Below are 27538 nucleotides of genomic sequence, written 5' to 3'. Positions count from 1 at the left end.
TAATTCTTAAATTTTAAATTCTTTTCACCTTTCTATATTCTCTTTCTGTTCTCTTACAGAAATATGAGGTTATGTAGCCCCAGATCCTCCCACTACTACAAATGTCCTGGGCAAAACAGGCAAGATATGGTGTAAGCTGCAATCCACCAAAATTTCTCACAGGAAACAAAGGTTAGGTGAAGGAGCAATGGAAGACACCTCCTGCATGGAGCCAATTGATCCACCTGTAATGCTTTTGCCTTGGTTGCTTCATAAAAAAGGAAATGTACTGGGCAAAACCAAAAAATCTTCACCAACTGAAGCTGACACAGAGATCAGCTCCTCCTACACCAAGGCAAAGATACCTTTTTGATCATTTCTTGATTGTGCAAGATAATTTAGGATGGAAGGCAAGGAGAGTGCTTTTCAGAAGTGCTTTTTGATACTCCCAGACTTATCACTGGTGTCACTGGGACTTATTTGCAGGTGCAGAGGGAGGTTTCTGGGAAGAAAAACAACCAATTCACAAACCTGTTATTTTAACATTTCTCAAGTTGCTGACTGAAACCTTTAATAGAACTCAAGCCAGAAAACAGGGTTGTCTCCCCTGGTTACTTTCCACAGACCCTTTAAAAGTAATCCACAACCTACAGGTTTGAAGCAAATCCTCAGCAGACAAGAAGTAACATTTTATGCTCTGTTTCCACAGGTGAATATGATGTCTTAGTTCCCATAACAGAAAAAACAACCCTCTTCCTCTCCTTTCCGTGGGTCTCCTCTCCCATGCATATTTCCAGCCTGAGCTCCAAGCTGCCTTTGGCAGGAGCTTGGCAAATGATAAAAGGAGAGACCTGAGCGTGCTACAGAACAATAAATATTTCCCCTCAGAGGGATCCTACAGGGGCAGCAACACAGTCCTCAGGAATCTTGGGGACCCTCATTAGTTTAAGGTCAGCCCTTTACACAGGCAACCCCAGCCTCCCTGAAGCAGTTTCTTTAACACCTGCAGAGAGTAAAAGAACCCTGGCTTTAATTTGGGACAAACACTAATAACTCAGCCAGGTTACAAACCTCTGAGAAATAGCAGAGCCACAAAAATTGACCAGAATTAAATGTTCCTTGCTCCCCATGTCCCCTCTTGCCCCTCCCCTGCTCCCTTTATCATTGAAGATATTCTGCAAGACCATTGCAAGATAAGCATTTTGGCAAGAAACACCTTTCCTCACTGAAATGAAACATTCACACTGGGAAATTCACACTGAAGTATTGCAAGATCATGATCCTTAAAAGCCTAAAATTCCCTGCCAGGGTAATACTTGGGAAAGTTCAATATTAATGATTTATATTTAATAGCAATAAACCCCAAATTAAGGTTACAGCAATCTTACACACTCTAAGACACCTCTGAAGTGCAAAATCGCTTAATTTAAGAGCTTGGCTTGCTGTTTGCAGACATAGCTAGCAGCTATAAGAAAAGAAACAACCACTAGAAATTAAAATTTCCTGAATTCTGGCTTTGGTGTGCTATGGAAGCCACCAGAATAGCCCCTGGAGCTGTGACTACCCTGGCTAGACCAGCCCCTGCTCTGGCAAACAGCCAGTACTTGGAGCACTCAGACCATTAAACTATACAGGCAATATTGGGTGGGTAAATGCAGTTCTTACAAACAGAAGTAATCACATTTTTCCTTTTTAAACACAGTTCTCCCCCCTTATTAGTCAATCCCAGCAGTGCTCTGTTTGTATGGACTAGCTGCCTGTGTTTGCTTTCTCTGCCCTGCTTTCCCACATTACTCATTCGCCTTCTATTTAATGACAGATGAGGCTTTAAAGTATAGCAACACTTACCACTTACAAAGGCACACATTAGAAGAGATTTCTTACTACAATAGCAAAACATTCTAACATAGACACAGTTTGTAGCACCTTTGCTGATCATTTTCAGATCGATATACTCAAATATGCAGATAAAAATACATGTATATATTTAGACATATACATAAATACATAACGACTTCAGTTAATAATCATGCTAAGAGCTGAAGTTGTTAGCACTTAGCCTGGCTTAAACTTTTATACCAGTAGAAATAAATATCTTCCTTTTCATGTTCTGTGTCCTCCCACACCATTACAATGTTAAAATATTTAGCATTACTCCATTCAGTGAAGCTTCTTTGCTCATCCTTCTTTTTAATGTAGTCATGGGCAGATATTTCAGTGCCCTCAGCTGTGTGGGCTATCGGCCCACCACCCTTGTCACTGGTGCCATGTGGATCAGTCCATGACTAATTTGCTTGATGTGAAAATCAATTGGGTTTGAGATAACACAAAAGACAACATATTCTCACGGCCTGTTCCTTGCCTTATCCACAGAAGAACAGCCATGCACGTAATTGCTTCAATAAAAGCAGTACAAATTTCTGCAGAGTCCACTCCCACAGTTTATGATCTTTATTAACCTTTACCTTGTGTATTTACACAACATGCACCATAATTGAACCCTCTCGCAGCACGTAAAACTGTGGTGGTTTCACTAAGTTCTTACTTCAAGACAAGGGAATTCCTCTGCTCTGTGCCCAAACCATTGTACAACCAAGACGGAATCACCTGCTGCTCTCTTAATTCACTCCCTGGCTTTGTTTCATTGTTTTCCCCCCAGATAATTTCCCTCACTGTGCAAGTATTGTGCCCTGTTTTTACCTTTTCTCCCTCAGCTCCATGTATTGCAATCCCGTTATTTAAAGTGGAACTGATCCAGGAGCAGCACTACCGCAAGGACAACAGCATTGGGATGGAACAGCAAAACATACACAGAAGTGAAAATTATTTAAGCAATCAGTAGGGAAAGGTTAGCTGCTTTGCAAAACCAAGCGTTTAAACAGCAAAGCTGTGCCATATGATGAGACAGTCAAATATCTCGACACAGGCTCATTTCCTTTTATATAAAGTATGTAATTAAAGAGACGCGGAGCAGCCACCACCTCTTCGCCTGAGGGTAGAGCTGCCCTCCGCCCACAAAATGGCGGCCGCTCCCGCGCCTCCTGAGGGGAGATGGCGCCGCCCTGTCCCGCCTACAAAATGGCGGCGGCCGGGCTGTCGCGGCCAGGCTGTTCCGGCCGTGCAGAGGTTGCTGGTTTGTCTCCGTTCCTCGGTACACCCGGTCCCTGAGCCGACGCTGCCCGGGGGAACAGGCAGCCCGGTGCGGTGTCCCCTGATGGAACTGGGTCGGCTGGAGTACCTGCAGGCGCTCGTCACCGAGTTCCAGGTGACGGACAGCACAGGTAACAAACGCCGCTGCTCGCTGGCCCTCTCCGTGTCGAGCATTTCCTCACACCTCCGACCCTGTTCCTTTTCCCTTGCAGAGGCCAAGGAGCAGGTGCTGGCGAACCTGGCCAACTTCGCCTACGATCCCAGCAACTACGAGTATCTGCGGCAGCTCCAGGTGCTGGACCTGTTCCTCGATATGCTGACCGAGGACAACGAGACCCTGGTGGAGTTTGCCATGGGTAAGGGCAGCCCCGAGCACCCTCCGCTGTCACCGGAGCAGGGACACCGGGCCTCGCGCTCCGTTTGGTCCCTAACCCGCCCCAAATGCACGCAGGGCTCCAAAAACAAACTCACACTGTGCTAATAAAGCCTCGTTTAATGCAGAATGGGAGGGAAGTCAGAGGCAGGCGTGTCTTCCATGTCCTTACAGAGCTTAATGAAGACAGCCTCTGGAAAGGATTTTGTTTTTTTATCCTAAACACTACCTGATTAACTTTTTACTGAAATCTCTCCTGTAGAGAAGCAGTCATTAATACATAGATTTTGCCAGGTACATTGTAAACATCTATTCTGCTATTGGCAACTGGTTTTCTAGACTACTTACTTGACGATTTTAATAAATCTTTTGAGCAACTACCTTACCACGATTTTTCATGGTCTGAACATAAGCTAAGGGGCCAGATTCCGGTAGTGGTTCTGTGAGATGGTACTAAATGGATTTTATTTTTAAGGTTTGTGGCTGCACCTCAAACTTTCAGGTTTCAAACATTCTGTGCTTCTTGGCTACTAACTCTGTTACTCCGTTCTCTGGCTTTCTATAGCACCTGCAATAAACTGCTGCCTTGTGTCTTCCAGTAGGGATGAGTGGGCATTCCTGGAATCATTCTGTGGAAGCAGTTATGTGCAGCAGTAACAGTGCCCTCTAATGACATGCAGGAGGAGCGTGCTGGTGGAAAATTGCCGGAAACAATCAAAAACACGTGGCCTAGGGAATCGTTAAGAATTTTCCATCCATACAGAAGATCTGGATGTTAGAAACAGGATGAGTGGTGAATTTGCATCACCTCAGACACTTGCCTCTTGCCGTTCCAGGTGGTCTTTGCAACCTGTGCTTGGATAAAACAAACAAAGAGTACATCCTGGAGGCCAACGGGGTGGAGCCCATCATCAACTGCCTGTCCAGCTCCAACGAGGAGACCGTGGTGTCAGCCGTGACCACGCTGATGTTCCTGACGACGCCGCGGTCGCGTGCGCAGACCACGGCGCTGCCTGTGGTGGAGTGCATGCTCCGCTTCTCGCTCTCGGCCAACACGCGCCTCAGTAACCTGGCCTCCATCTTCCTGCAGGACTACTGCAGCCCTCCGCAGGTGGAGGAGGCCAGGAACCTCAGCAGGCACACAGCAGTGGGCATTCCTCTGCCCAAGGACTGAGCAGGGCTGTGGAGAGGGGAACCTCCTGCTGTTCTCACTTTCTGCTCAGCAGGTCGAGAGCAGCATTAAAGAGAGGAGTTGGTCCCACCACTGCTGGTGTTTGGTTAACAAACAGGAAGGAACAGCACTAACACGGCAGCTGGGCCAAGCACACAGCTAAGCCTGCAAATATTTAAAATAAAGCAGGTCATGGCTGCACATTGGAAAGTGCTTTGCCAAGTGCAGCTCAGCACCCAGCTTGCACAAACAACCCTTCCCAGCAATGAGGGGTGTTCTGCTCAGGTTATTGGACAGAATTATATCCACTCCAGTTCCTGGCTAGTTGTGCTACACCTCTTCCCTTCAGTGCCCGTGACAAGTGATGCTAAGTGTCAACTCAAGTCACTGAAATGTCACAGAAATGTATTCCTCCTTCAGAGAAAGGAGTTTCCCTGCCCTTGCAGTTCACAATCTCTCCCTCCCTATGGCACTAGTTATGCCATCCTCTAATCATGGCTCAGACAGCCAGCTACGGAATCACTACATAGGGCAGGCTTGTAGCTACTCTAGAAATGAAGTGGAAAGTTTGTCTTTTATTACCACTGGTGAGAAAGGTGAAGTAATTAAAAAAAAAAAAAAAAGGGGGGGGGGGGGGGGGGTCATGGCAGTCCGGCTCATGAGAACAGCTGTCTTGTAAAAGCTTCAGTTAATAAAACATTAACTTATCTTAAATGCTGTGTAATCATTTCTGTGTGAGAAGCACACGGGCTAAGAAATCGAAGCCAGCCTTGTCTCTTTTCATTATCAGCCATGAGGCAAGAGAAAACCCAATAACCAAGGTGGCTAAATAGATAACATTTAAAAGGTTTGACTGTTGAGCCCAGTGCTTCCTGTCAGACACCTACACTGGATCTGCTCCCATATGAGAGCCTTCTTCCTCTTTTTCTCTCCCCTCTGCCCCCAGAGAGCACAAACCAAACAGGAGTGAGGTTAAACACACACAAAAATCCAACCACAGCTGCTTGTAGTTTATAGTTTCTCTTCTCCAACAGCAAACATTAAAAACACTACAGAGATTAAAAGTGCAGAGCAATCTTCCAGAAACCCAGAGCGCTGTGTCTGACAGGAGCAGCTCATTTCTTCTCTGGCTGATCCCTGCAGTGACAGTGCCTCCTGGGCATGGCAGGGGGTGGGCTGGTTGTTTCCTGGCAGTGGGAAGAGCACAGCATCCCCTTCCTGGACTACTGCCTGCGCTTGCTTTCCAGGATGGCCTTCCAGTTGTCAGCCCAGGAGTGCAGGCGCCGGCGCGGGGCCGGCAGCTGGAGGTGCCTGTTGTGGCAGCAGGTGAACAGGATGTGCTCCCAGCTCGGGTTCGGCTCCGCGCCTGTGGGAAGGGGGAAAAGCTGGAATCATCTCAAATCAGCTCCCCAGCCAGCAGCCAACCATGGAAATGCTGTTCAAACCTTGGATGGTGTCCTTGTCATCAAACAGCAGGTCAGCAGCCACCACGGTCTTGTCTCGGGTCAGAATAATCCGCTCCACAAACTCGGGTCCCAAGTGTTTCTCTACCCACTTATACTGCAGAGACAAGGAACAGGAGAAAATCCTGCTGTGCTCTCAGTTTGCACATCACTCCTGTCAGACCAGCCCTAATAGAGCAATTTCTTCCCCCTGTAAACCTTATCTGTGTCTAGGAATCCCCACATGGAGACTGGCTGCAGCCCAGGATGCTGATTAAACCTGTTTGTGTGACAGCCTTCACTCAGCACTGCCCTGGCTGTGCCCAACTGTTGAATTTGTGAGCACTGGCTGCTTGCCCAGAGCACATGGGTTGTACCCATCTAAGTCATTCTAGTGATCAAAGTCCCCCCTTCCATTCTTGTACCACAGGGAAAAAGGATTTATTCCAACACTACACTCCACACAGCACTGACCTCTTCTGGGACATCTCAGGCTCCAGATTTAGACTGAAGTAGGTTTTGTTGGTTGGTGGTTCTCCAGAGTAGAATCCCCTGGGAATACCCCATCCCTGTGGATCACACTACAACAGTTCCTTTGTTGTCACCTGCTGACACAGCTGGTCCCAGCCCAGCTCCAAGAGCCCAGGGTTCATGTGCTCCACAGCAATTCTGGCACCATGTGGCACTTGGAGATTCCCTGTCCTGAGTTACTGCTCTGTGTGTGAGAACCTATCCGTCAGACAGGGATTGAGGGAAGCCTGGCAGCTAGAGCAGCTACTGTCTCTAGAAAGGAGTAGTTCCAACTTGGGTAATATGAAACAGCAAAGCCTTGCAAAAGCAGCATTAAACACAATAAAAACAATTCTCTCCTACCTTTTCCACGATGCAGTGCTCGTATTTCCGGAGAGGGCTCGTGCAAATGAAGACCTCAGTACTGAAAAGAAACAGCCTTTGTTAGCAGTCAGGGGAAAGTGTGATAGATCCTGGAAAAGGGCTGCAGGGTGCAAAGTGTCCTTACTCCTGCATGTGGAGCATCTCCTGCACAGCTTCCAGGGCTCCTGGAATTGGATCCAAGCTTAGGAAGAAGCCAGGTGACTCATAGACACTGGCTACCTTGGCCTGCAGGAGACAGAGGACCATGAGCAGTGGTTGTGCTCTATCACAGCACCCTCCAGTCACCCCCTGTGTAACAGCCTGGTGCTTCCCCCCAGCAGTGAATTATAAAATTTCTCACCTTTGTGTTCTGGGAAAGGTCCAGCTTGGACACACAAGGAGAAGTCACTTTCTGGTGGCTCATGAGGAGGCAGAGCTGCCCCTGGCCTGGCTTTGCTCCCACAGCCAGCCCCAACCCACTGGAGTCTCTGGGGGGCTGAGGGAGACAGAGCTCCCACCCCACCCCTTCCTAGCAGGTGTCTTTCAGCTGGCTCTGATGAAAACCAAAGGAACAAATTCGAGGCTTCTCCTCCTCTGTCACATTTGGCTGAGATTAGCTGAGGGCTCAGGGATTCACTGGGGAGGGGTGGGCAGACACAGGCACTGCCCATCAGCCTCCTCCTTCAGAGCAAACAGGGTACAGACGTGACCGTGCCAATGGCCAGGCCAGCACAGCCACACCTGGGGAGAATCCCTTCAGCAAGAGGGAAAGATGAGGATGAGAGCACTGGGAAAGCTCCATGTCTGTTGCTTTTTGATGTTCAACCACCTACTTCAAATATTGTTGAAGGAGCAGGCGGCCTTGGCTCCAGCCTGGGTGGAGCTGTTCCCCTGAGGTCATGGGCTGGTGAAAATCTGCTCCAAAGAGTCTGAGACTGCAGCAAGAAGTTCACAGGTAATCCCTGTGCTTCCCCAAGAACTTTTGGCTCTGTGAGAGGTGATCTGTGCACCCCATGAACCCCATCTGGGCTGGGTTTGAGGGTGCTGTGGGACACTGCTCCCCTCTCTGGCTCAGCACTGGGCTGAGCTCTGTGATTAAAAGGGCTTTATCCCTTTTGTGTCTGCACCTGCTCTCAGTGTAAACTTGCCTTCCATACAGGCAGGTGGGATGCCACACGAACCAGAGAGGAAGTTAATGATAAACAGGTGGTGAAGGAGGTTAGCTTGAAAGGTAGAATCATTTTTAAGGGAATGTAAATAGAAAAGAAACAATATTTCTGGAGGAGCAATGTTATCCCAGGCTAATGTAGCCAAAAATGAGACAAAAAAGTATTTAATATGATACAGTACAGTGGTATCTTTAATCTCTGAAAGGAAGAGCAGTATTTCCAGGGCAATTTCCAGCTAGGAGTGTCCTTCCAGTCCCTTTTCTTCTTAATTTTTACTGGTAAGACATTTTCATGCCTTTTATTATTAGAAAATTTACTGGTTTGAATCCAGCTCTGGTTAGTTAATTTTAAGAATTGCTCCCTGACCTATTCAGTGGCCTGTGTTAAATGATTGTTTCACAGCAGGTCACAGCTGAGGGGTTTTCCCATTCCTTATCCCACATCCCATCATGGCAAAGGACCCACAGCAGCACCAAGGGCTGAGGCCCCTTCCAGGCCTAAGTTTCACCTTCAGACAGAGAGGTTAAGCTTCCAATATCTCTTTACCCTGAAACACACAAATCTTAACTTCCTTGGGGTCACATAGTGAAATTCAGAGGTGGCAAAGCAGCATTATTCCACAAGCATCAAAGTCATACATTCCCATGCCACTGAACAGTTTGGAAAATTCTTAATTCTTGTTTAGTATTCTTCAAAGGCAGGCTGCAGCCTTTGCTGAGAAGTGTCCAGCTCTTCAGACTCCAGCTGAAGGTCTCCTTGCTCTATATCACCAGTGGAACATCAACAAAAACCCATTTCAATTAAGCAGCAGTGAGGAAGAGTGAGCGTTAAGCCAGGCTCCCAGATCCTGAAGCTCACTCAGTTATCATCACCTACAAATACTCATAAATCAACAGCCAGAAAGCTGGAAGCACTGCCTGATTTCACATGCAGATCAGAAGAGGTTAAGCAGCCTGTCTAGGTTCAGACATGGCAATCAGATCTGCCCGGATCTCTGTTTCCATGCAAAGCCTCCCTGATCCCAGCAACAATTCCCTGGAGCTCTTCCAAGGAGATTGAATTACAAACTTGGGGCTCATGTCTGAAAGCTCTTTTATCCTTCAGCAAGACACCAGAAACTGGCAAGTTTCCACCACATCACAAAAAAGTCTGGCTTTGTTGGAGAAAGAAATTTGATTTGATGACTCTTGGAACCAGAAGCCATTTCCTCTCATAAAAAAGTGACTAGAAAAAGAAAGTAAAACCATTTTCCTTCCTCACGTTCATGCCACCAATGCTGAATGTTTCCTTTTAACTTCTGTTAGTAAGATAACAATTTGGATACAAAACTGGCGGGACTACATCTGTCCCTATGCTTTCCCATTTGCAGGACTTCAAAATAGTTCCAGAAATTTTTACCACTGGTGGGGATGTCGAATCCTTTTCTTGAAACTGCCTGGGGTCAAGAAACATGGGGATAAATCCCCACCAACAAAATGGCCACGCACACAGGAGGGGAGGTAGGCAAGTGCAGTGAAAAAATCTTCAACAAAATTAAATGGATTAGAAGTCCTTCTAAATAAAATGGATTTACAGTGTGGAATTAATGATCAACTTGCAATCAAAACAAACAAAAACAAAGTAATGACTCAAGTTTCAAGGGGGAGCTGCTCAGCACCAGCTAAGCATGAACACCACTCAGGAAGAGGTTGTGACAGTGGTCACAGGGGTTCTTGAATGAGGGGAGAGATGAGAATGTTGAATCCATGTTCAGAAGGCTTGATTTATTATTTTATGATATATATATATTACATCATAACTATACTAAAAAGAAATAGAAGGAAAGGTTTCCTCTCAGAAGCTAGCTAAGAATAGAATGGAAAAGAATGATAACAAAGGCAGCTGGCTCGGACAGAGAGCGAGAGCCAGCTCTGCTGTGACTGGTCACCAAATCCAAACATCCACAGGAGCCCAATCACGGATCCACCTGTTGCATTCCACAGCAGCAGACAACTATTGTTTACATTTTGTTTCTGAGGCCTCAGCTCCTCAGAAGGGAAAAAATCCTAAGAAAGGATTTTCACAAAAAGATGTCTGAGACAAGAGGTGATGCATAAATCATCATCACAGCACTTCCCAGGCCCTGCCATGAGAATATCCCACACCCTGGAAGTTCATGGACAGACGCAGCTGACACCTGCAACAAAGAGACACCCTGGTGTCCAGCTGACCCCCTCATGTCCAGCTGACCTCCTCCTTTCAGCACTGACTAACTGCAGGCTCTATTTCCCTGCATGGACACATGGCCCCACAAACTGCCCTGTGTGGGCTGCTGGCTCCTGCCAAAGCTTTCCCTGAAGCTGGAGCCAAGGAGAGACTTTCCACAGGGAATCTCCTGTCCCACAGACACTCTGTAGAGCCATAGCAGAACAAACAAGGACTCTGTTTTTAAATGGATGGAATTTACATAAAACCCAAAGGAGCCTCACATCTTTAAAACTATAACTTTATTGTTCTGCCAAAGATACCTGAACCAGCCCAAAGCTCCAGATTACTGAAGGAGACAGACACACAGCACAGCTCCATAAAGCTTATTTCCTTAGGAAGTTCCGCTAGAACAGCAAGATAAGAGCTTTCTGCCACTGCTGGTGTGCTGGGATCCAAACCAGTTATCTGGTTATTTCATTGCCACACCTAAGGTCTGGGGAGGAACAGGATGAGCATGAGCCAAATTAGGGAATGAGGATTCCAGAAATAGAACAAAGGTCAATTTTCTCATAGATCAGATTGTAGGCCTTCCAAAAAAGAAAAAAATAAAAAGTCATGAGCCCTTGAATTACTTGCAACTTTTTTTGTTATTGTTCACAGGATTTGATTAAAGAATACTCATTTAAACAAAAAAATCATGTTTGTTTATTCAATGTAGTAGCCAAACTTATGTCTACTGACTATATTTACAGGTTTCTGCTTCCAGGAACTTTTGACCATCAACAGTCATTGATCTGAACGCAGTTTGGACCCTGTGGAAATGCTGACTGGATCAGCACTCCTGCCCCTTACTCTGATGCAGGAGCCTTTACCTCACTATGGAACAGAAGTGAAATGAATGTGAATTGTCATTTCTTAGCAGTAAAAAACTCCCAGGCCCAGTACAGGATCTTAAAATGAGCAATGACTTTCTCAGGGAAAGTATTCAGCACAGCCTGGATCAGCAGTTTCCTTAGAGTCCTGTAAGGAACTTGACTGGCCTGTGGTGACCAGAAGGAAGGGTGAAGTCTGGATTCACAATACTTCTAAATTTGGGTTTCATGCAGCCTTAATTTGTGCACTGATAATCAGTGACTTCTTCCAGGATAGCCAGCCCTTTACAGAGGGATGTGTGTGTAGAAATTCTGCCATCAAACCATTCACTGAAGCATCTTCTTCTTTACCTACTCATGTTCTTGCTCTTGCTTTGCAGCAGAACAATAAAAGCTCCCTGAGCGCTTTGCACATCCTCACACTGCTCCACAGCAGGACAAGAACTATATGTGTTCTATCTGAGTTTGTACAGAATGAAATCCTGTATCCATATTCCTTCTGCTTGCCCTGACAAGCTGAGTGCACAGCAGGTAAGAGATCAGGAATAGCAGGAGAAAGCTGGTGGAACACCCTCCATCCATGCAAACTGCTGCTATTTTTAATGCTTGCTAATGAGTGAATGAGTAACAGAGAGATCTGCAAGACAAAATTACAAATACTGTACATCCAGACTTCACCCTTCCTTCTGGTCACCACAGGACAGTTGAGGACTCTGTAAGGAAATGGAACAGATGCTGATCCAGGCTTGCTGAACACTTTCCCTAGAAGTTTATTGCTCATTTTAAGATCATGTACTGACCCTGGGGTTTTTTACTACTAAGAAATGACAATTTCATTTCCCTCCTGTCCTACAGAAAAGTGCAGGCTCCTGCCACTGGCTGATAGACAGGAGTGCTGGATCCAGTCAGCATTTCCACAGGGTCCAAACTGCCAGAGTTCTGATCGATGACTATTGATGGTCAAAAGTTCCTGGAACTAGGAACCTGTAAATACAGTGAGTAGGCATGAATTAGGTTATTAATTACATAAACAAACATGATTTATTGCTTGAGTATTCCTTAAACAAACTCCATCTAGACAAAAAAATACCTGCAGGTAATTTAAGGGTTTTTTAAAAAACTCTGGTCCCACGCTGAGCTTTGCAGAGCCCGGCGGGCAGGGAGAGGTTTCCAGCGGGGTGGGGAGGCTGTGCTGGCCCCGCAGCCGCACTCACCGCCAGGTCCTCCCGCAGGCTGCGGTACTGCTCCCGCACCGAGAAGCCCCGGCGCTCCTCCAGCTCCACGCGCGGCTCCGCCGGGAAGCGGGCGCGGAATTCCCGCAGCACGGCGCCCTCGAAGTCGGCCAGGACCCCGTCCATGTCCAGCAGCACCCGCAGCGGCCCGGCCGCGCTGCCCATGCCGAGCCCGGAGCCCGCTCGCCGCTCCCGCAGCGCCCCCGGTCCGGCACGGCTAGAGCGCTCATGCATATGCATATTAGCTACATGAATATGCATGAAGGGGCGGGGCGGAAGGCCCCGAGGGCAGCCCCGCGTGGGAACAGGGCTGGGCTCCAACGGGAATAGAGCAAAAGCCCACAAAAGCCACCCTCGCCACCCCTGGGAACCCCGCGGTGGCGCTGCCAGGTCCCCGGCCCGAGGAAAAAGGAGCACAGCGGAGCCTCAGCAGCGCTGAACCATCTTCTGATCCATCAGGGAGCATTAACAAGCTCCCCTGCGCACGAGGCTTGCAAAGGAAATATTAATGTATGGGTTATTCCCCGTGCTCTCTGTGCAGTCGGTGCAGGGCACGGTGCACATCAGCTACAGGGAACCCCCCCCGACGGAGGACAGCAGGAGCAGGTCACAGCAAATCCAGTTCGGTAGGTTCAGCACCCCAGGGCAGGGCTTCTCCAGCGGTGGTCTGGAAAGCCAGGGTGCTTTCAGGCACCAGTTCTTCCCACAGAAGGGTGGAAAAAGCACCATAAAACACAGCAGCTCCATAGGGATGCTCTGCTGTGGCTTATTGGGCAGCAGAGCCCTTCCAGAACAGCAGAGAACTTCATGGTTTGGTCTCAATTCCAGAAGACCCTCTCCATCTTTAGGGTCTTCTGTTTTTTTTCTTTTTAATGAGGAAAATAAACTTTTCTCACTTTTCTCTGTTTTTCTTACCCAAAACAGTGTTTTGGGTAAACCGTAATGATATATCAAGCCATATTCCACAGTTCTCTGATCTAGAAGCCAAAAATGAAAAGAGAAGATTTTCTCTTCAGGGGAAGTCAGCATATATGGTGGTGATCTCAAGCCATGTGTAAGAACTCTCCTCTGTTAGAGCAGGGAAGGTTGGCTGAGACAAGGACAACTGAGAACAAAGCAAAACCAAACCCGTGAAATAAAACCCACACAGGAAACGCTGCTTCAAAATTTCTATATTATTTACTTTTAAGCAACAATCCAGCTTTGTGAAATTACAACACACACTTTAAAGGATGAGATTTTCACCTCATGGTCAAGCACCAGCATGATCATGCACAGCATTGAGTCAGTTGTAAAAAAAATGCCCTGTAATTCTTATTTTTATGATCCACTCCACCTTTACTGAATAAAGTCTGAATCAGCCCCTTCCCAGCACTAGGCCAGGTGGCTCTGGTCATCAGCCCTCTATTTGGCACAGACCCTGTGTCATAGTAGTCCAGTATCAAGATTTATTTTGTTTTTAAAGGCAGCATGGTGTACATTAACCACTTAATGATTTATATGGCACAGCAGGGCTCAAGGCATTTACCACATGCAGTCAATGAAGACTTTTCGATACCTAAATCCCACATGTGGAGGAAGGGACTGCTCTTGCTGATTGTTTGCTGGCCTGGTTAACCAGGATTCTAGACCCTTGTAAAGCTAAGGGGTTCTAAAAAAAAATCTCAGTACAAAAACCCTCTAAGCACACTTAGAACCAAGCTACTCTCCTTTGAATTACATTACAATACTTCATAAAGCTTTCCCTCAAGTCTATCACTAGAAAACACTCATGTCACTTCCAGTAGATCTGGGGGAAACACAGGACAGAAGTGGAAAAAAACCCTTTAATTTCAAAAAAAGATGGAGTACATAAAGTGCTTCTTTTTAATGAAAGAAATTTGAGATGTACAGTCAGGCTCAAGTTGTGCAGTTCACAAGCATGGGGGAAAGAAAACAGACACAAGTTCAAAACAGTCAGGAAGGGAAAGGTTTAACCGAGCACTAGGCTGGACTTGCCACCGGGTGGATTTCTCCTGGAGGGTGCAGGTGCTGGTGCTACTGGGCTAGGAACAGGTGCAGCAGGCAGGGACTTTTCTTCACTCTGACCTGGGGCAGCTTCTACATCAGCCTCAGTGTTTTCTAGAAGAAAAGAAGCTTTTAAAGTGTTTGATGTGGATGATGAGAGCCAGATGTTTGGCTGGCTCAGACGGAAGCTCAGCTCCTGTCAGATTTGTCCAGGGGTACAGACACACTCCGATGCTGTCACCCACTGGCAGGGCAGACTAAGCCCTCAGAAGTGTTTCTCAGATCAAATCTGAGGCCTTACAGCTCAGTCTCAGGCCCTCAGCAAGAGCCACATTCAGCCAGCTGCCATTAGGGGACACCAGCAATTCATTTTTTTTAATGACAAGCAGCTTAAGGCTTAAGTCTTCTACATATAATCAGACAGTGTTGTGACTGTGGCGTTGTTACTCAGGTCTGAGCAGGTGCTGGGAGCCACAGCAGCATCAGCAAGAGCTCAAACTGCATCCCAAATTTCCTAACTGGAGGGAAAAGGATCTGACACACTTCTGAGGCTTCACACAGGATACACCAGGGAACAGCCATGCATGGGGAGGCTCTGATTGTACACTCCCTGGAGAGCACATGATAGTTTATTTTAAATCCTTCTGAGCAAGCCACAAGACAGGGCACAGAAGGAATTCTTCACAGGAAGCACTTTAGATACTGGAGCAAACAACTAACGTATCTGCACTGTTGACAATTGAGTACAGCATCTCACATTTTTACAGGTTAGCATGAGCAGTTCCGAGCCAAAGGCCCAAATCAGCACCAAGCAGCCCCTGATATTGGTGGTGAAGATGAACCTCACCTGTTTTTAACAGACCCCTTTCTTTCCTCTCATGATCACTAATTCTGGGTTGGGAGAATTCAAAGAACTGCTGCACATTCAGCTTAAGCTTCATGATTTAGCAGATCTTGACCAATTTTCCTCCTCAAGCCTTCTCCTTCAAACTGAACAGGCACAACTATTTAATCTCCCCTCACAGAGCAGCCACTGCACCCCTTCATCTTCACCTTCCCTGTCACCTCCACTACAACACCCTGCACATCATGTATCAAAGACTGTACACAAAATTCAAGATATGGGGGTATTATCATTGTTTACAGGAAAAAGTAAGTAATTTTGCATCCTCTCCCTGATGACATTCAGTATTTTGCTGGCACCTCCAAACATCTCAAAGAATTTCAAGGGGAAGGACTCAAGGCAGATCCTGGGAGCACCACAGCACAGAGCTGAACACAAGGCTGCCATGGTTTAGTTTTTGGGGGCTTTCCCCCCCTCACTCCCCAGATTCATTACTTTACACTTGCTTACACAGGGATTATCCTGCCTTTATACCTGCCTGCCTCATTTAGCTGAGTCCTCATGGCAGTGAGATTTTCCCAGCATCAGCACAATTTGACTACTTGAAAAAGGTAATATCACCAACAAAACTGGAGACTTCACTGCTCATTACCTTTTCCAGGTCACAGACAAAGGCACTGAATAAAACCACCTCCAGCATCATCTCCCATAGCTCATTTTTCCCACCTGAAAGGTAATTACTAAGTCCTACCCTTTGCCTTCTATTCTTCCTACCCCCAGCAGCAGCTTTCCTCACAGCCTGTGTCAACTCAGATTGTTTTTTTCAATGCAAAATGTTAGCAGAAACACCAAAACCCAACTTTTGCCCCACTGAACTCCCCCTATATCCATGCTTATAATAATCTCAAAGAACTCCAGCATCTGAGCACAGTCCCCATGCAATAATCTCCACTAGAGATCCTCTGCTGTGTTCATTAACTGTTTCAGCTGTGCTGGGTTAAAACCACATTTTAAGCCTGAAGCTCCTGTAGTTGCTGTGTCAGCAAGGGCTGAATGTCCCTGCCTGGGGACAGTCCCAGCACTGTGCAGGGTCCAGGCTCCACCTTCCTGTGGGTCATGTACACTCAGGCACTGCCTGGTTCTCCTTGGCTGCTCACATTCATTCAGCTCACACTGCCCCTGAATCACAAAAGAATTACCAGCACAGGAGGCTTTGGGGGAAGTTTCTGTAGCTCCTTGTGTAGCTGATACACGTTAGCACTTCCCACATAATCAAGCTAAGTTTGCCAACCTGATGAGTGAAGTGGTAAAACCAACAGGATCAGATAAAATATTAAAGCTCCTCCCTTCTCAGAAAAGGTCTAATTCCTGAAACAGCTCCCTGCTCAGTGCACTGCAAGCCACTGAGAACTCTGATGCCCAGAAAGGAACTACAGCTCCCAAAGAGGAAACAAGAGCCCTGCTGCAAAATAAGTGGTTTTTTTTACCCTAGACAGGCTTGATTAATAAATATACACATCCCACCTGACACATACTTGGAGTTTTATAATCAGTTACATACAGAAAATAATTTCCACATTCAAAAGATTAAACATTTTTTAATGACAGAAACCTATTAAGAATCTGGTTGTGCTGTGAACTTGTCAGCAGACAGCTTTTGCTTGGAGGTGTTCATTGTTCCTTTCCCAACCCCACAGACAGCCCTACAAGGCCAGTACAAGTCTCAGGTGTGCCAGTGGGATGTTCAGCAGCCTAAGTTTCCCATCCCACAGCAGGAAAATCCAGGGGAGGAGGGAGATCCAGATCAGAGACTGGGCTCCACTCAGCTACAATACCCAAGGCAGTCAATGGTAGGAATTAATTTAAAAATCCATCAGGATGTTCAGGTATCTGCCACACACACCATTTCCAGGAGGCATTAATTTCTACTCCTTCCTAAGTACCATCAGTGAAAGTTTAACATTCAAACCTTTCCCTGCCATTTTCTTGGCCACCTTCAAAAATTTATTTTTCAGTCATGGCCACAACAAGAAACAATCCCAAACAATACCTTCCATAACACTTGCTTTTTAACCACCTCCCAGCATAGCTTCCCCTGACCCTTGATAAGAAATTCCTTCACTGTCACTTGCCAGAAACAAACCAAAAGACAAATAAACGTGTGAAAATGTGAACTTTTTAAAAAGTCAGGAATACCTGACTTTGCACTCTGAATTTCAGCCAGCTGTCCTGATCCCAGGCAGCCCTGTTTCTGCTTCCTGGCATCTCAGCCATTCTCACCTCCCTGCTGTTTGTGGGATCTCCTCTGCCCTGTGGGAACTGGTTTAAACAAACACCAGGAAAAGCAGCAGAGCCCTCAGAGCAGTTTTCTTCTATTAGCAAACCACATCCTCCTACTCAAGGCATCAACACTGGATGCCTACAGTGCTAATTAGGATCAGACAGACATGGGAAAGAAATCCTAGAGCCTGTACAGTTGGATTAGAAGCAGCCTGCTAGAGAGGCAATACTTATTTTAGACACAGAGGTAGTGGAAATGTTCTGGAAAAGCTCTGCCCCCTCCCAGCAAGTGTCTTTTCAGGACATGGAGGTGCTAATGGCCCCAGGGATGTCCCACCACTCTAAGGTGTTGAAAGTAGCACTTGGAAAGCAGCAGTCAACACACGAATTCCTGTCATCAGGAAGTCAGATATTCCTAACGTGAATCTTGCAAAGGAGGCATTTCCAGCCTCAGAGCTAGAAAAAGCACTTCAAGGGGAAATGCCTGTTTACAGGAGATTTGCAGTATGCAGATCAACTTCCTTGGCAAAAATCAGCATTTAAAAAGCAACAGGAAGTCAAGAGCTGGTTAATACAGATACTTGCAAAAGCAGTAGCTGGGTTTGATTCTTCCTGTGAATGTGGAGTTTGCTGTATGAGAAGACAATGGGAAAGAAGGAAACTGCTAAACTAAAGTCAATTATGTTGACTGTCCTATTTAATTATAAGCAACTCTAACAGCAGCGTGGCCTTTCAATCACTGAACTCTTTGCAGGAGTCTCCACCTTACCTTCCAGTACTCAGACAAATCTTGGCACCAACAGCTGCTAGCAAAATAAACCAACAGGACAGTTCTCCTTTTTAGCCTGATGAGCAACAGCATTCCACATTTCCCTCCATGCCCACACTCCAGTGAAGCAGCTGGTCACTTTGGTGATTTGATGGGTTCCAGGGACAACCCCAGGCTGCCTCTCTCCCAATAAATGATCCCATTTATAGATCCTACATCTTCTTCTACTGCAAAGCCACCTGCAACAGGCTTTTACTAGAGGAGTGCGAGGAAATTACTCACCAAAAATGTCACCACCAACATCTCCTCCCTAGAAAAGAGAGAGGAACATGTTACATCTCATGTTTCATGAAGCATTTTCCTATTCCATGGAGTGGATACTCCTCCATGGTGTGACCACAGTGTCTGGGCACACTGCTCTATGAGGAACCACATTCTGAGCCACGGGCTCAGGGAGGCACTTTTGGAGCAGCAACAGGTTCTGAGGGACAGATCCCAGAGTGGCACAGTGGGCTCTGCACTCATAATTCTGCAGATTGAAATCATGGATTTGTAAGCACCATTTCTTAGAGATTGACTTATAATTTAACCAGTTCTTTATTTGCCTAACATACTTCTAGAATTTGAAACAGATATTGGAGTAATCCTGATGACATGTGGCACATTTGTTACTCCCACAGTGAAGGACAGAGGTGGGTAAGAACACTTTATTGTACAGAGCATCCTAAATAAAGCACCATTGACAGGATCCAGAATATTCCCACTGCTCAGCAGGAAGGGCAAAAACATTACACTGACAGCAACAAGCAAGAGTGGAGCATCCTCTGCTTTCTACTGAGCAGCTCTTTACATTTATCTGTTGGCAAGGCCAAGAGCATTTGTTCTTTCCAGGGTATTTAACTTCATTTGTGAAACACAGATCAGCTTTTTTCCCCTGATGAAGTTTCCTTCACTACATAAACAGTTCAACATTCTTTACATGCTGAATGTGTTTGCAGGCTGCAGCTTGACACAAAGATAAGGAGTCTCCCAGCAGCAGCCAAGGCTCTCCAATGGCATCAGATTTATCAACTTTCATAGATCTAGCATTGCTAATTACACAGTGAAACTGCAGAAACTGGGATTAAAAAAGAGCACAGAAACTGACACAAATGTATCGCCTTAAGTCTCCAGCTTTTGCACCCGAATTACTGCACAAAAGTAAAGTATTCCACGAGGGAACAATCTGTTTGCAAAGCTAACCACAGTATTTAAAACAATTTAGAAAGAATTAGACTAAACAGTTAAATTTAAAGCTGAAAATATACCACAGAAAATAAATTCGTTTATATTTGAAACAAGAGTCACTAAATTGAAATAAGACATTTTTTGTAACAAAGAACAGTTTTGTGACTTAAAGCTACAACTAGTAACAAAAATGGGTTGTGATGCTTGATATGAATTACCAAAATAAAACCTAAGATAAAAGGTGTCTGCTACAACATTTCAGATAATTATTTATCTACCCAGTTCTTTTCAGAAAACCTAAGGCTGGAGAGTTTTAAACAAGATTTATTTTTTCCACTTTGTTCATGCAAATACAGGTTAGCCTACATTCCTAGGGATCTAAGTTCAAATTACTGGTTTTTTACTGAATTTACTGTGTTTCAAAAGAACCCTGTTTTTCCCATTAAATATAATTACACATCTAACAAATTTTACTTAACACCACTAACACTATAAATTATGCTCCATATTGCTATTAGGTAAAGAGTTTATATAGAAAATAACACACCTGATGGTAGTATTAAAACAAAAAAAGTACTAAAACTACTGAGGTAAGAATTTGCTGGGATGTGAACCCAAGTTTGTTGTCAGACCCACAGAGAGTCTGCTGCAGTAACTGTTGTTTGTGAGATGTTTAAACCCACAATCACACACAGAGCTGAAATTAGATTTCACATCACTTCATTACTGTCTCAGCAATGAGATGAGTTAAGAGCTCTACAAAGTGGTCCTTGTGAAAAATCCAGCCCTTTCTTTCTGAGCATACTGGAAGAGTATCAGATGGAAAGGGGAACCTCCATGAAAAAACAAATTTGAGAGAAAGGATTCAAATCCTACAATGCTTCCAACTGTGTGAACATCCGTGGTAAATCAATCCCACACAGAGTGTGAATTGTCCATTATCAGGCTCTTTTGTAGTCAAGTACTGACCTTGGGATCTATGAAGTCTCCACAGTTTGCCTCAGTTGAGTTTGTTCTTTGTGGTCCAGAGGATTCACAGCTGTCTCTGGTTTCACCTGGCTTAGCCCCTACAACCAGAGATTGAGTCTAATCAGGCTGCAAGATAACTTAATGTGAAAGCAGATCATAAATAGTCACAGGTTTCGGTACTTTGGGAGAGGTTTTTCTTTGAAATTAGGGCTCTACCATTCTAAAAAGTCCTGGTCCTTTAGATAATCCCTCACAAATTATTGTCTTACAGCAGCACCCTATGCAGTGAGAGTGTCATTTAAACAGATGCAGTTTGGGGTACCAAGGCCACCCATACTGGCAGTGCTCTGCAGAAAGGGAAGCTTAAATCCAGCTGTGAGAACATGAGGCTAAACTGCCTCTGAATAATCAAGACCAAGCAGTGCTACTCCAAACAGTAAGACACAAGTCCACTTGTGTGACTGAGCTTGGAGAAACTGCATCCAAAATACAATTCTCTGCTCGCAACCTAACATAAAATAAAATAATATAAAATAACATAGCATAACATAGCATAACATAAACCCTTCTGGAAGAAATTAATGAGAAATAAACAATTCTCTGCAAGCAGACATTCATAACCCCAAAGTACCAAGCAGGAAGGGAACTCTGGTTTCCACACCAGCCACCAGCAGCATCAGGCTGAGCCACAAAATGAATCCCCAACAGCAGATGCGGAAACAAAGCACTACAGCCTCACCTGCTTTAGCCCAGGAAGGTGGGTTCTCCTCAGGAGTTCCAAAGATGCTGGATGCCATTTTGTTCCTCCTCACAGGCTGTTCCTTGGGCTCATCAAAGCCCAGGGAGAAGTTGGAGCCGCCGCCGGGAGGACGCAGCACTCTGTGGAGAGAGGCAGCTTTACAGCCTGTGCCAGCCCAGCTGCACTCCCGCACATCACTTCAACCATCCAGGTAAGCTCCTGCCAGAATTCCAGCCTGGCACTGTATCTCCACTGCTCTTCAGCGGCACTTACAAAAATAAAATGCTCTCGTGCTCTACTTGTGCCCTTGTTCCATCCAGTATCATGCCAAGGGCTGCTCCCACCACTATGAGCCAAATAAAAAATAAAAATAACTATGTGGGCACATAAAATTCCAGCTTTTCTAAGAGTACCCTGGGAAGGTTCATTTTTAATCATCAAACTGGCTGCACAGCAAAGACCAAAGGACTGGTTGCACCACTGATGCTGGGTGCTGCAGCCTTTATTTAGATTCGTTTCCTCAGGAAAAAAAACCTCAAGTCTGCAGCATGCTGCTGGTCTAGAAGTAAAAGTTGATATTAAACAGCTTGGAGTAGACTATTATTAGGAGAGACACGTGTACAAAGCTCCAGATATGTAACCTAAATCTAACAATCTGCTCTTAGACACAAAAGAAGCCGGCTCAGTACTTCAAGAGCTTGATTGCAGTCTGCTTTCCAACCTGCAGAACCCAACCAAAATGAACAGCTGCAGCAAAATAAATCTTGAAACATAAACTCCTCCTGATCTTATTTTCATAAGCAGGAGATGTTTTGTTAGCTGGAGAAGCCAGACAAAAGCCAGGAGAAAAAAAACTGTGTGAGAACTTTCAAAACTCCTAGAGAGATGTGAGGACACCAATAGAACCTGGGGCTTCTTGGGCCTTCAAGACCTCCAATACTCCAAAATGAACACTAGGACAAACTAAGGATGGCGCACACTTCTTCTTCTTAACAAATAATTTAATAAATCAAAGTTAGAACACAAAGCAGTACCCAGCTTGTTAATACTCCAAACCTGGGAATTCAACACAAAGAGTGTGTCCAATTGTGCAACTCACATCTTGGGAGAATTTGTGCCTGTTACATTCCAGCTGCAACACAAAATTGCTTCTCCAGCCTACAGAGCTCAAACACCCCAAGGGCAAGGGAGATTCCTAAAGGTGTGTGATGTGGATATTTACTGTTACATAACCAGAACAATACTTTTCCTATTAAAATTATTTTTCTAAGAATTGCTAATGCTCAGCTGCTAATGGGAGGATCCCAGCAGACTGGAGAGTATGTTTTATTGTGACTTGTTTTGTCTCTTTTCTGAATCAAGATGCCGTGTAATGGTCTTGAATCACTCCTTTATCCTTTTTTCTCTGAGGAAACGTATAGAAGGTTTATTTTCGTAGTTATAGCTGTTGCAGTTACTAATCTGAAGAACAGTCTGTTCAAACCAGGACTTGTTCCCAAACCTTTGATCCCCTCTTTTTACCACAGCAGTGAAACCAGTACTCTCTTAAGGGCACAGCAGTTTCCACTGACAGACTTAATGATAGGCAGCTGAAGGGGGAAAAAATATCCATCACTCAAACTGTTAAAAATGAATAATCAATCCCTTTTACCAGCCTCACGTAAAGGCTGACAGATTTTATTAGAAGCCTCTCACAGCCTCGAAATGCTGTAATCTGCTTTATGAAAGCCATGTTTAACACTTCAAGCAATGAAATGCTGTTAAAATTTCACCTGATACCCAGTGATGTCCACCGAAAATCCACCCACACTCCAAGAAGAGCTCTGGCAAAAGGTTTGGAAACAAGCTCTGTAAAGATTTTTATTTTTTCTTTTCGCTTTAAAAAGCACCCTGGAACGCCAAAAGGGAACAGGAAGCATCCGCTTTGTCAGGCCAAAACCTTACTGAAAAAAGCCACGATAGCGTGGAAAACGACACGATCCTCCCCAGCTGCCACTGCCGAGACCGCGGATGCCCGACCCAGCGCGGTGCATCTCCTCCAGACCAACCTGCCAAGTTTTCTTTGTTTGCAGACAGGCTCCGCTTCGCCCCCGCCCCTTCCAGCCGCGGGTCGCCCCCGGGAGCGGGGCCGCGGCCCGAGGGAACGGGCAGCCCCGGCCCCGAGCACTGGCAGCCCGCGGACCGAACGGGAACGAACCCCCCCAGCAGAGCGGGACGGGCAGGGGGGCCGGGCAGCGCAGACAATGGAGCCCGCCCGGCCCCACCCAGCTCGCGGCGGCTTCGCGGGGCCGAGGGGCGCGGGGGCCGCGGCGATGGGGGGAGACAGGCGGGCGGAGGGGCGCGGTGCCCCCCGCCCCCGCGCCGTGGCTGCGCGGCGAGGCGGGGAGTCGCCTCCCTTCTTTGTTCGGCGGCGGCGGCGGGGCCGCACCGAGCAGCCCGGGCGGGTCTCGGCAGCTCCCGCACCTCCCTCCCCCGGGCACGGAGCGGCCCCGGGATGCCCCCGCAGCCCACCCGGGTGGGCGCGGTCGCCCCCGCCTCCGGCCAGCCCGCCCGGGAGAGGCCAGGAGGAACCGCATTTCCACAGCCCCGGCCCGGCCGGAGCCCCCGCCTCAGCACCGCGCCCTAGCACCGCTCCGGAAATGCCTTCCCCGGGACCCCCAGCCCCACCGCCCTCTGGGTCCCAGCGGCCCTCGAGGCCCCCGCAGACCTGGAGCTGTTCCTGCCATTGGGGTCCATGCCCGAGAACGTGGCCGTGGTGGTCATGGCGGAGGGGTCGGAGCAAGGGAAGGGCTCTGTACAGTGACGGTCCCGGGGACAGAGCTGCTCCTACCCACCGCCCCTACCGCTACCGGTGACAACTGCGGCCGCCGCCCGCACCGCCCCAACTTTTATACACACCGCAAGCCTTGCCCACCTTCGGCCTTCTCATTGGGCGGTTCAAATGCAGTCGCGAGCTCTTATTGGACAGCGCCCTGCCATTCTCCCACTTGCCCCATCCCCCTGTCTATTCTGAGGCGCCTTGCCTCACCGCTAAAAGCCCATTGGTGAAGCACTACGTCTGCTCTGCGGTGATTGGCTGTGGGCGGTGGCACCTGCTGTTGGTGATTGGCGGAAGAGCCGTCGTTCATCGCCGGCGAGCTGTGATTGGCTCAGCCGCACCTGAGGCCAGACAAAAGTCCCCGCGGCGCTGCCCCTCTGACGGGCCGCGGGAGGGGCTGGGCCGGGCCGGGCCGGGCCGGGCGGTGTGGGAGGTCCGGGAGGTGCGAGTGTCCCGTCGCTGCTTCCGCGAGCTCCGCATGGCTCCTGTCCCCACAGACACCGCCCAGGACACGCCACCGAAGCGGCCGTCGCGCCACCAAACCCACCCCTGGCACCCCCCTGGCCGCGCAAGGCCCGGCTCCATCACACAGATTGCCGTGCCCGGCCCGCAAAGGGCCCGGAGGTGCCTCAGAGCTGTCATGGAGCAGCTCCAAGAATGAACCGCACCGAGGCCATGGCGGTGCGGGACGGGTTGGCACAAGGCTGTGCTGGCTTTAGGTGTTGGATCTGAGAAGGGCTGGGACACAGCCCAGGGCCTGCAGGGCCACAGGCCTGGTGGGGAACGCCAACACCTCAAAAATCATGGCGGAGTAAAATAACCTGCAATTTATTATTTTGGATTATTGGATGAAAATTGAGTTCCAGCACGGCTAGTGCAGCTGGAGTACAAGGCCCAGCAGTGCTGCTCACAAGGCTGCAAATTTTGGGTCGTGCATCTCCCTCCAGCCCCAGCACAAAACTCACAGGACAGACTTTAAACCACCACAGGTTGGCTGCTGACCCATCTGTCACGTCCACCTTTGACTTATTGACTGGGGGCTCCCTGAAACTTCCACAGACACAGATGCCTCCCTGATCACCTTTTACTCCAAAATCTATGCATCAGCAATGTTATTTCAATGAGCACCTGCATAAAGGAGGAAGAAAGGGGAAAGAAAATCCATATTTTCCAGCTCCCCCCCAGTTTCCACTAATAACAGCCCTTAATACCCCCAAAACACTTTCTAAAGAAAAGTATTTTTTTTGGTCTGGAGAACACAAGGATTGTGTTACATCTCTCTATGCTTAACATGAGTCACCCAGCATCTGAATTAAACACCAGCCTTAATATTAACACATATAATGAAAGATAAGAACTGTTAAATGTACACACACAGGACCAATGTATTATTTTTTCTAATCTAGGATCCATTTTGAAAAATCCTGCTTTGTTTTTTTTTTAAAGCTCCAGCCACTATTTAGATCCCCAGGGAATTCTCTGTTGCATCACATTTTTTTAGAGATAGATTAAAGGGAAATTTTAAGTAACATGACACAGTTGTTTTAATTCTATTATCCCTTAGGCTTGGGCATTAAGAAGTCAAATGATACCTGCACACAGGTAAACATCTGCTCTCACAGGTAAACATCTGCTCTCTCAGGAACTTGCAGAAGTATTTTGTCATCTAAATGCCTCTTATTCAAAGCCACAGGATTTTACTCTTTAATTTGTACCCCTGAGACACACATAAAGCCACTTTAAAAAGTCAGGATGAAGAAAAACCCGTTCCCTATGACACAGCCAGTTTTCACACTGAGTTTTAGAATTCTAAACCTTAAGTGTTTCCAAGGGGCCCCACTGATCTCTCACAGGCCTGGCTGCAGGGTGGACCTTAAATAAAAGCTGCTTTTCTGATTATTCATCCATTACAAGATGGAGAGTTTATGAAGATGGCTACAGAAACTCAGCTTACAGTCCATCACAGGATGATGACACTTGACCAGAACAATTCTCAGCAGCTGTCTGGAAGACTCAGACACCAAACAATTCCACCTGTTGTTGAAATTCCACCAGCAAGGAATGCACAATGCATTGTGCATTCTGGAAGTCTGAACAAGACTCCAGGAAATGCAAGGGTTAGGCAAGGAGAGATACCAGTGATCTGAGAAAAGCCTCATCTTGGTCATCCTCCTGTGACCAAGGGTTTCTTCATGCCAGTCTCTGCTACTTATGGCTGGCACAGAGAGAACCCCTTCTTTATTCCAAGCACAAAAAGAGGGTTTGACTCAGTTTTCTTTTGCCCCATTTCATTCACAGCTGAAGTGCAGCTAATAAACAATCCTTGCCACAGCTGGATTTGTCCTGTCAGATTTTTTTGCATGTGGAGCGATGCATGGAGGTTCAGTGGAATGTGGATCCTACAGATCCAATGGTTTGTCCCACAGAGCTGATGCTGTTGTTTTCAAGAGTTGTGAAAGTTGCTCTGGTACCTCTCTACATCTTCAGGAAAAGTTCCCAACAGCTTGTCATTGTTTGGGATGGGGAATTGCACCACAGTGCCCAGACTCCTCTCAGAGCTCTGAATGACACAAAAAACTGAGTGGCCAACTCATACTGCTGTTCCTGTCTGGACATCCAACACCACCAAGCCTGGTCATGCATTCCAAAGTGTTCCTCCTTACTGGGAAATCCTTACAGGGATTGCTGGAAGGGGAAGTCAATGGCCCAGTCTTGTTTTGTTTCAGTTTTCTTAAACAATCAAGTTTTCTTATTCAGGTAATCCTTCAAGAGCCCTTGCAGGCATCAGATGTGCTTTGATGGGATCCATGTACTGGGTGCTGAAAGGGGGAGATCTAAGCCGCCAAAACCAGCACAAAATTCACCACAAAGGGTATCTCTTTTGCATCCATGTTTCCCTGAGAAAATACTCCTTTCCAAAGGAGAAACTCTATTTGCTAGTTGGGCTTCCACCACCTTAGCCTTTCCCCAGTACTCCACAGTCATCCTCACAGAGGGATTGTTTAAACCTACAGTTCTTCCCACAGTCCCCATTCCCACTGCAGCTCCTGACTCACCCACAACCCTTGTCCTTCTCCAGCACCTGTGGCTTCCCTTCTGGGATCTCTGCTGACAGCCAGCACAGCACCACCCTTCCACAGCACCACCTGCCCCACCTCACCCCTCCCATGCAAACTGAAATCCTTCCAGGACAAGGGAAAACTCTTCCCCTTTAAGGGACTTCAACCATTCCATAAAGACCAAGTGGGGCTCCCAACACCTCCATGTTACAGTAAGATCACCTTCCCATGCTGCTAGGGAAGAAACCAGGAAACCGCTGGAACTGAGCATCTTGGAAGTCAATCAAAACAGAGAATAGGGATCAAAATTCCATCTTCCATTTATCCTCACACTCCTACATCCTAATTCACCCAGGAGAAGTGCTGTACCACCAATTC

General features: G+C 46.9%; 3 protein-coding genes across 5 annotated transcripts; 1 reads left to right on the top strand and 2 right to left on the bottom strand.

The window, feature by feature from the left end:
* Window positions 1–2983: 2983 nt before the first annotated feature.
* On the top strand, window positions 2984–5387 carry ARMC7 (armadillo repeat containing 7). Its single transcript, XM_071452791.1, has 3 exons — window positions 2984–3260; window positions 3342–3485; window positions 4339–5387. The coding sequence occupies exons 1-3, from the start codon at window positions 2999–3001 to the stop codon at window positions 4674–4676; spliced, it is 744 nt and encodes a 247-aa protein (XP_071308892.1). The 5' UTR covers window positions 2984–2998; the 3' UTR covers window positions 4677–5387.
* Window positions 5388–5662: 275 nt separating this feature from the next.
* NT5C (5', 3'-nucleotidase, cytosolic) lies at window positions 5663–13474 on the bottom strand. Of its 2 annotated transcripts, XM_071452793.1 has the most exons (5): window positions 12431–13474; window positions 7134–7234; window positions 6989–7049; window positions 6119–6233; window positions 5663–6039 (listed from the first exon to the last, which is right to left on the bottom strand). In XM_071452793.1, exons 1-5 carry the CDS (start codon window positions 12707–12709, stop codon window positions 5897–5899), a joined length of 699 nt encoding a protein of 232 aa, XP_071308894.1. In that variant the 5' UTR covers window positions 12710–13474; the 3' UTR covers window positions 5663–5896. The 2 variants fall into 2 exon arrangements, with proteins under 2 accessions (XP_071308894.1, XP_071308895.1); XM_071452794.1 differs by lacking the exon at window positions 7134–7234.
* Window positions 13475–13608: 134 nt separating this feature from the next.
* JPT1 (Jupiter microtubule associated homolog 1) lies at window positions 13609–24163 on the bottom strand. Of its 2 annotated transcripts, none has more exons than XM_071452797.1 (5): window positions 23991–24163; window positions 21284–21423; window positions 20545–20642; window positions 18631–18658; window positions 13609–14584 (listed from the first exon to the last, which is right to left on the bottom strand). In XM_071452797.1, exons 1-5 carry the CDS (start codon window positions 24044–24046, stop codon window positions 14421–14423), a joined length of 486 nt encoding a protein of 161 aa, XP_071308898.1. In that variant the 5' UTR covers window positions 24047–24163; the 3' UTR covers window positions 13609–14420. The 2 variants fall into 2 exon arrangements, with proteins under 2 accessions (XP_071308898.1, XP_071308899.1); XM_071452798.1 differs by having other exon boundaries at window positions 13609–14569; window positions 23991–24162.
* Window positions 24164–27538: the final 3375 nt, after the last annotated feature.

This window comes from Agelaius tricolor, unplaced genomic scaffold (assembly GCF_023055355.1).
Source record: "Agelaius tricolor isolate 1412-34295 unplaced genomic scaffold, bAgeTri1.0.p SCAF_35, whole genome shotgun sequence".
NCBI classification, from domain to species: domain Eukaryota; kingdom Metazoa; phylum Chordata; class Aves; order Passeriformes; family Icteridae; genus Agelaius; species Agelaius tricolor.
Note: the sequence above shows the minus strand (reverse complement) of the source record. Positions and strands in the feature narration are given on the sequence as shown.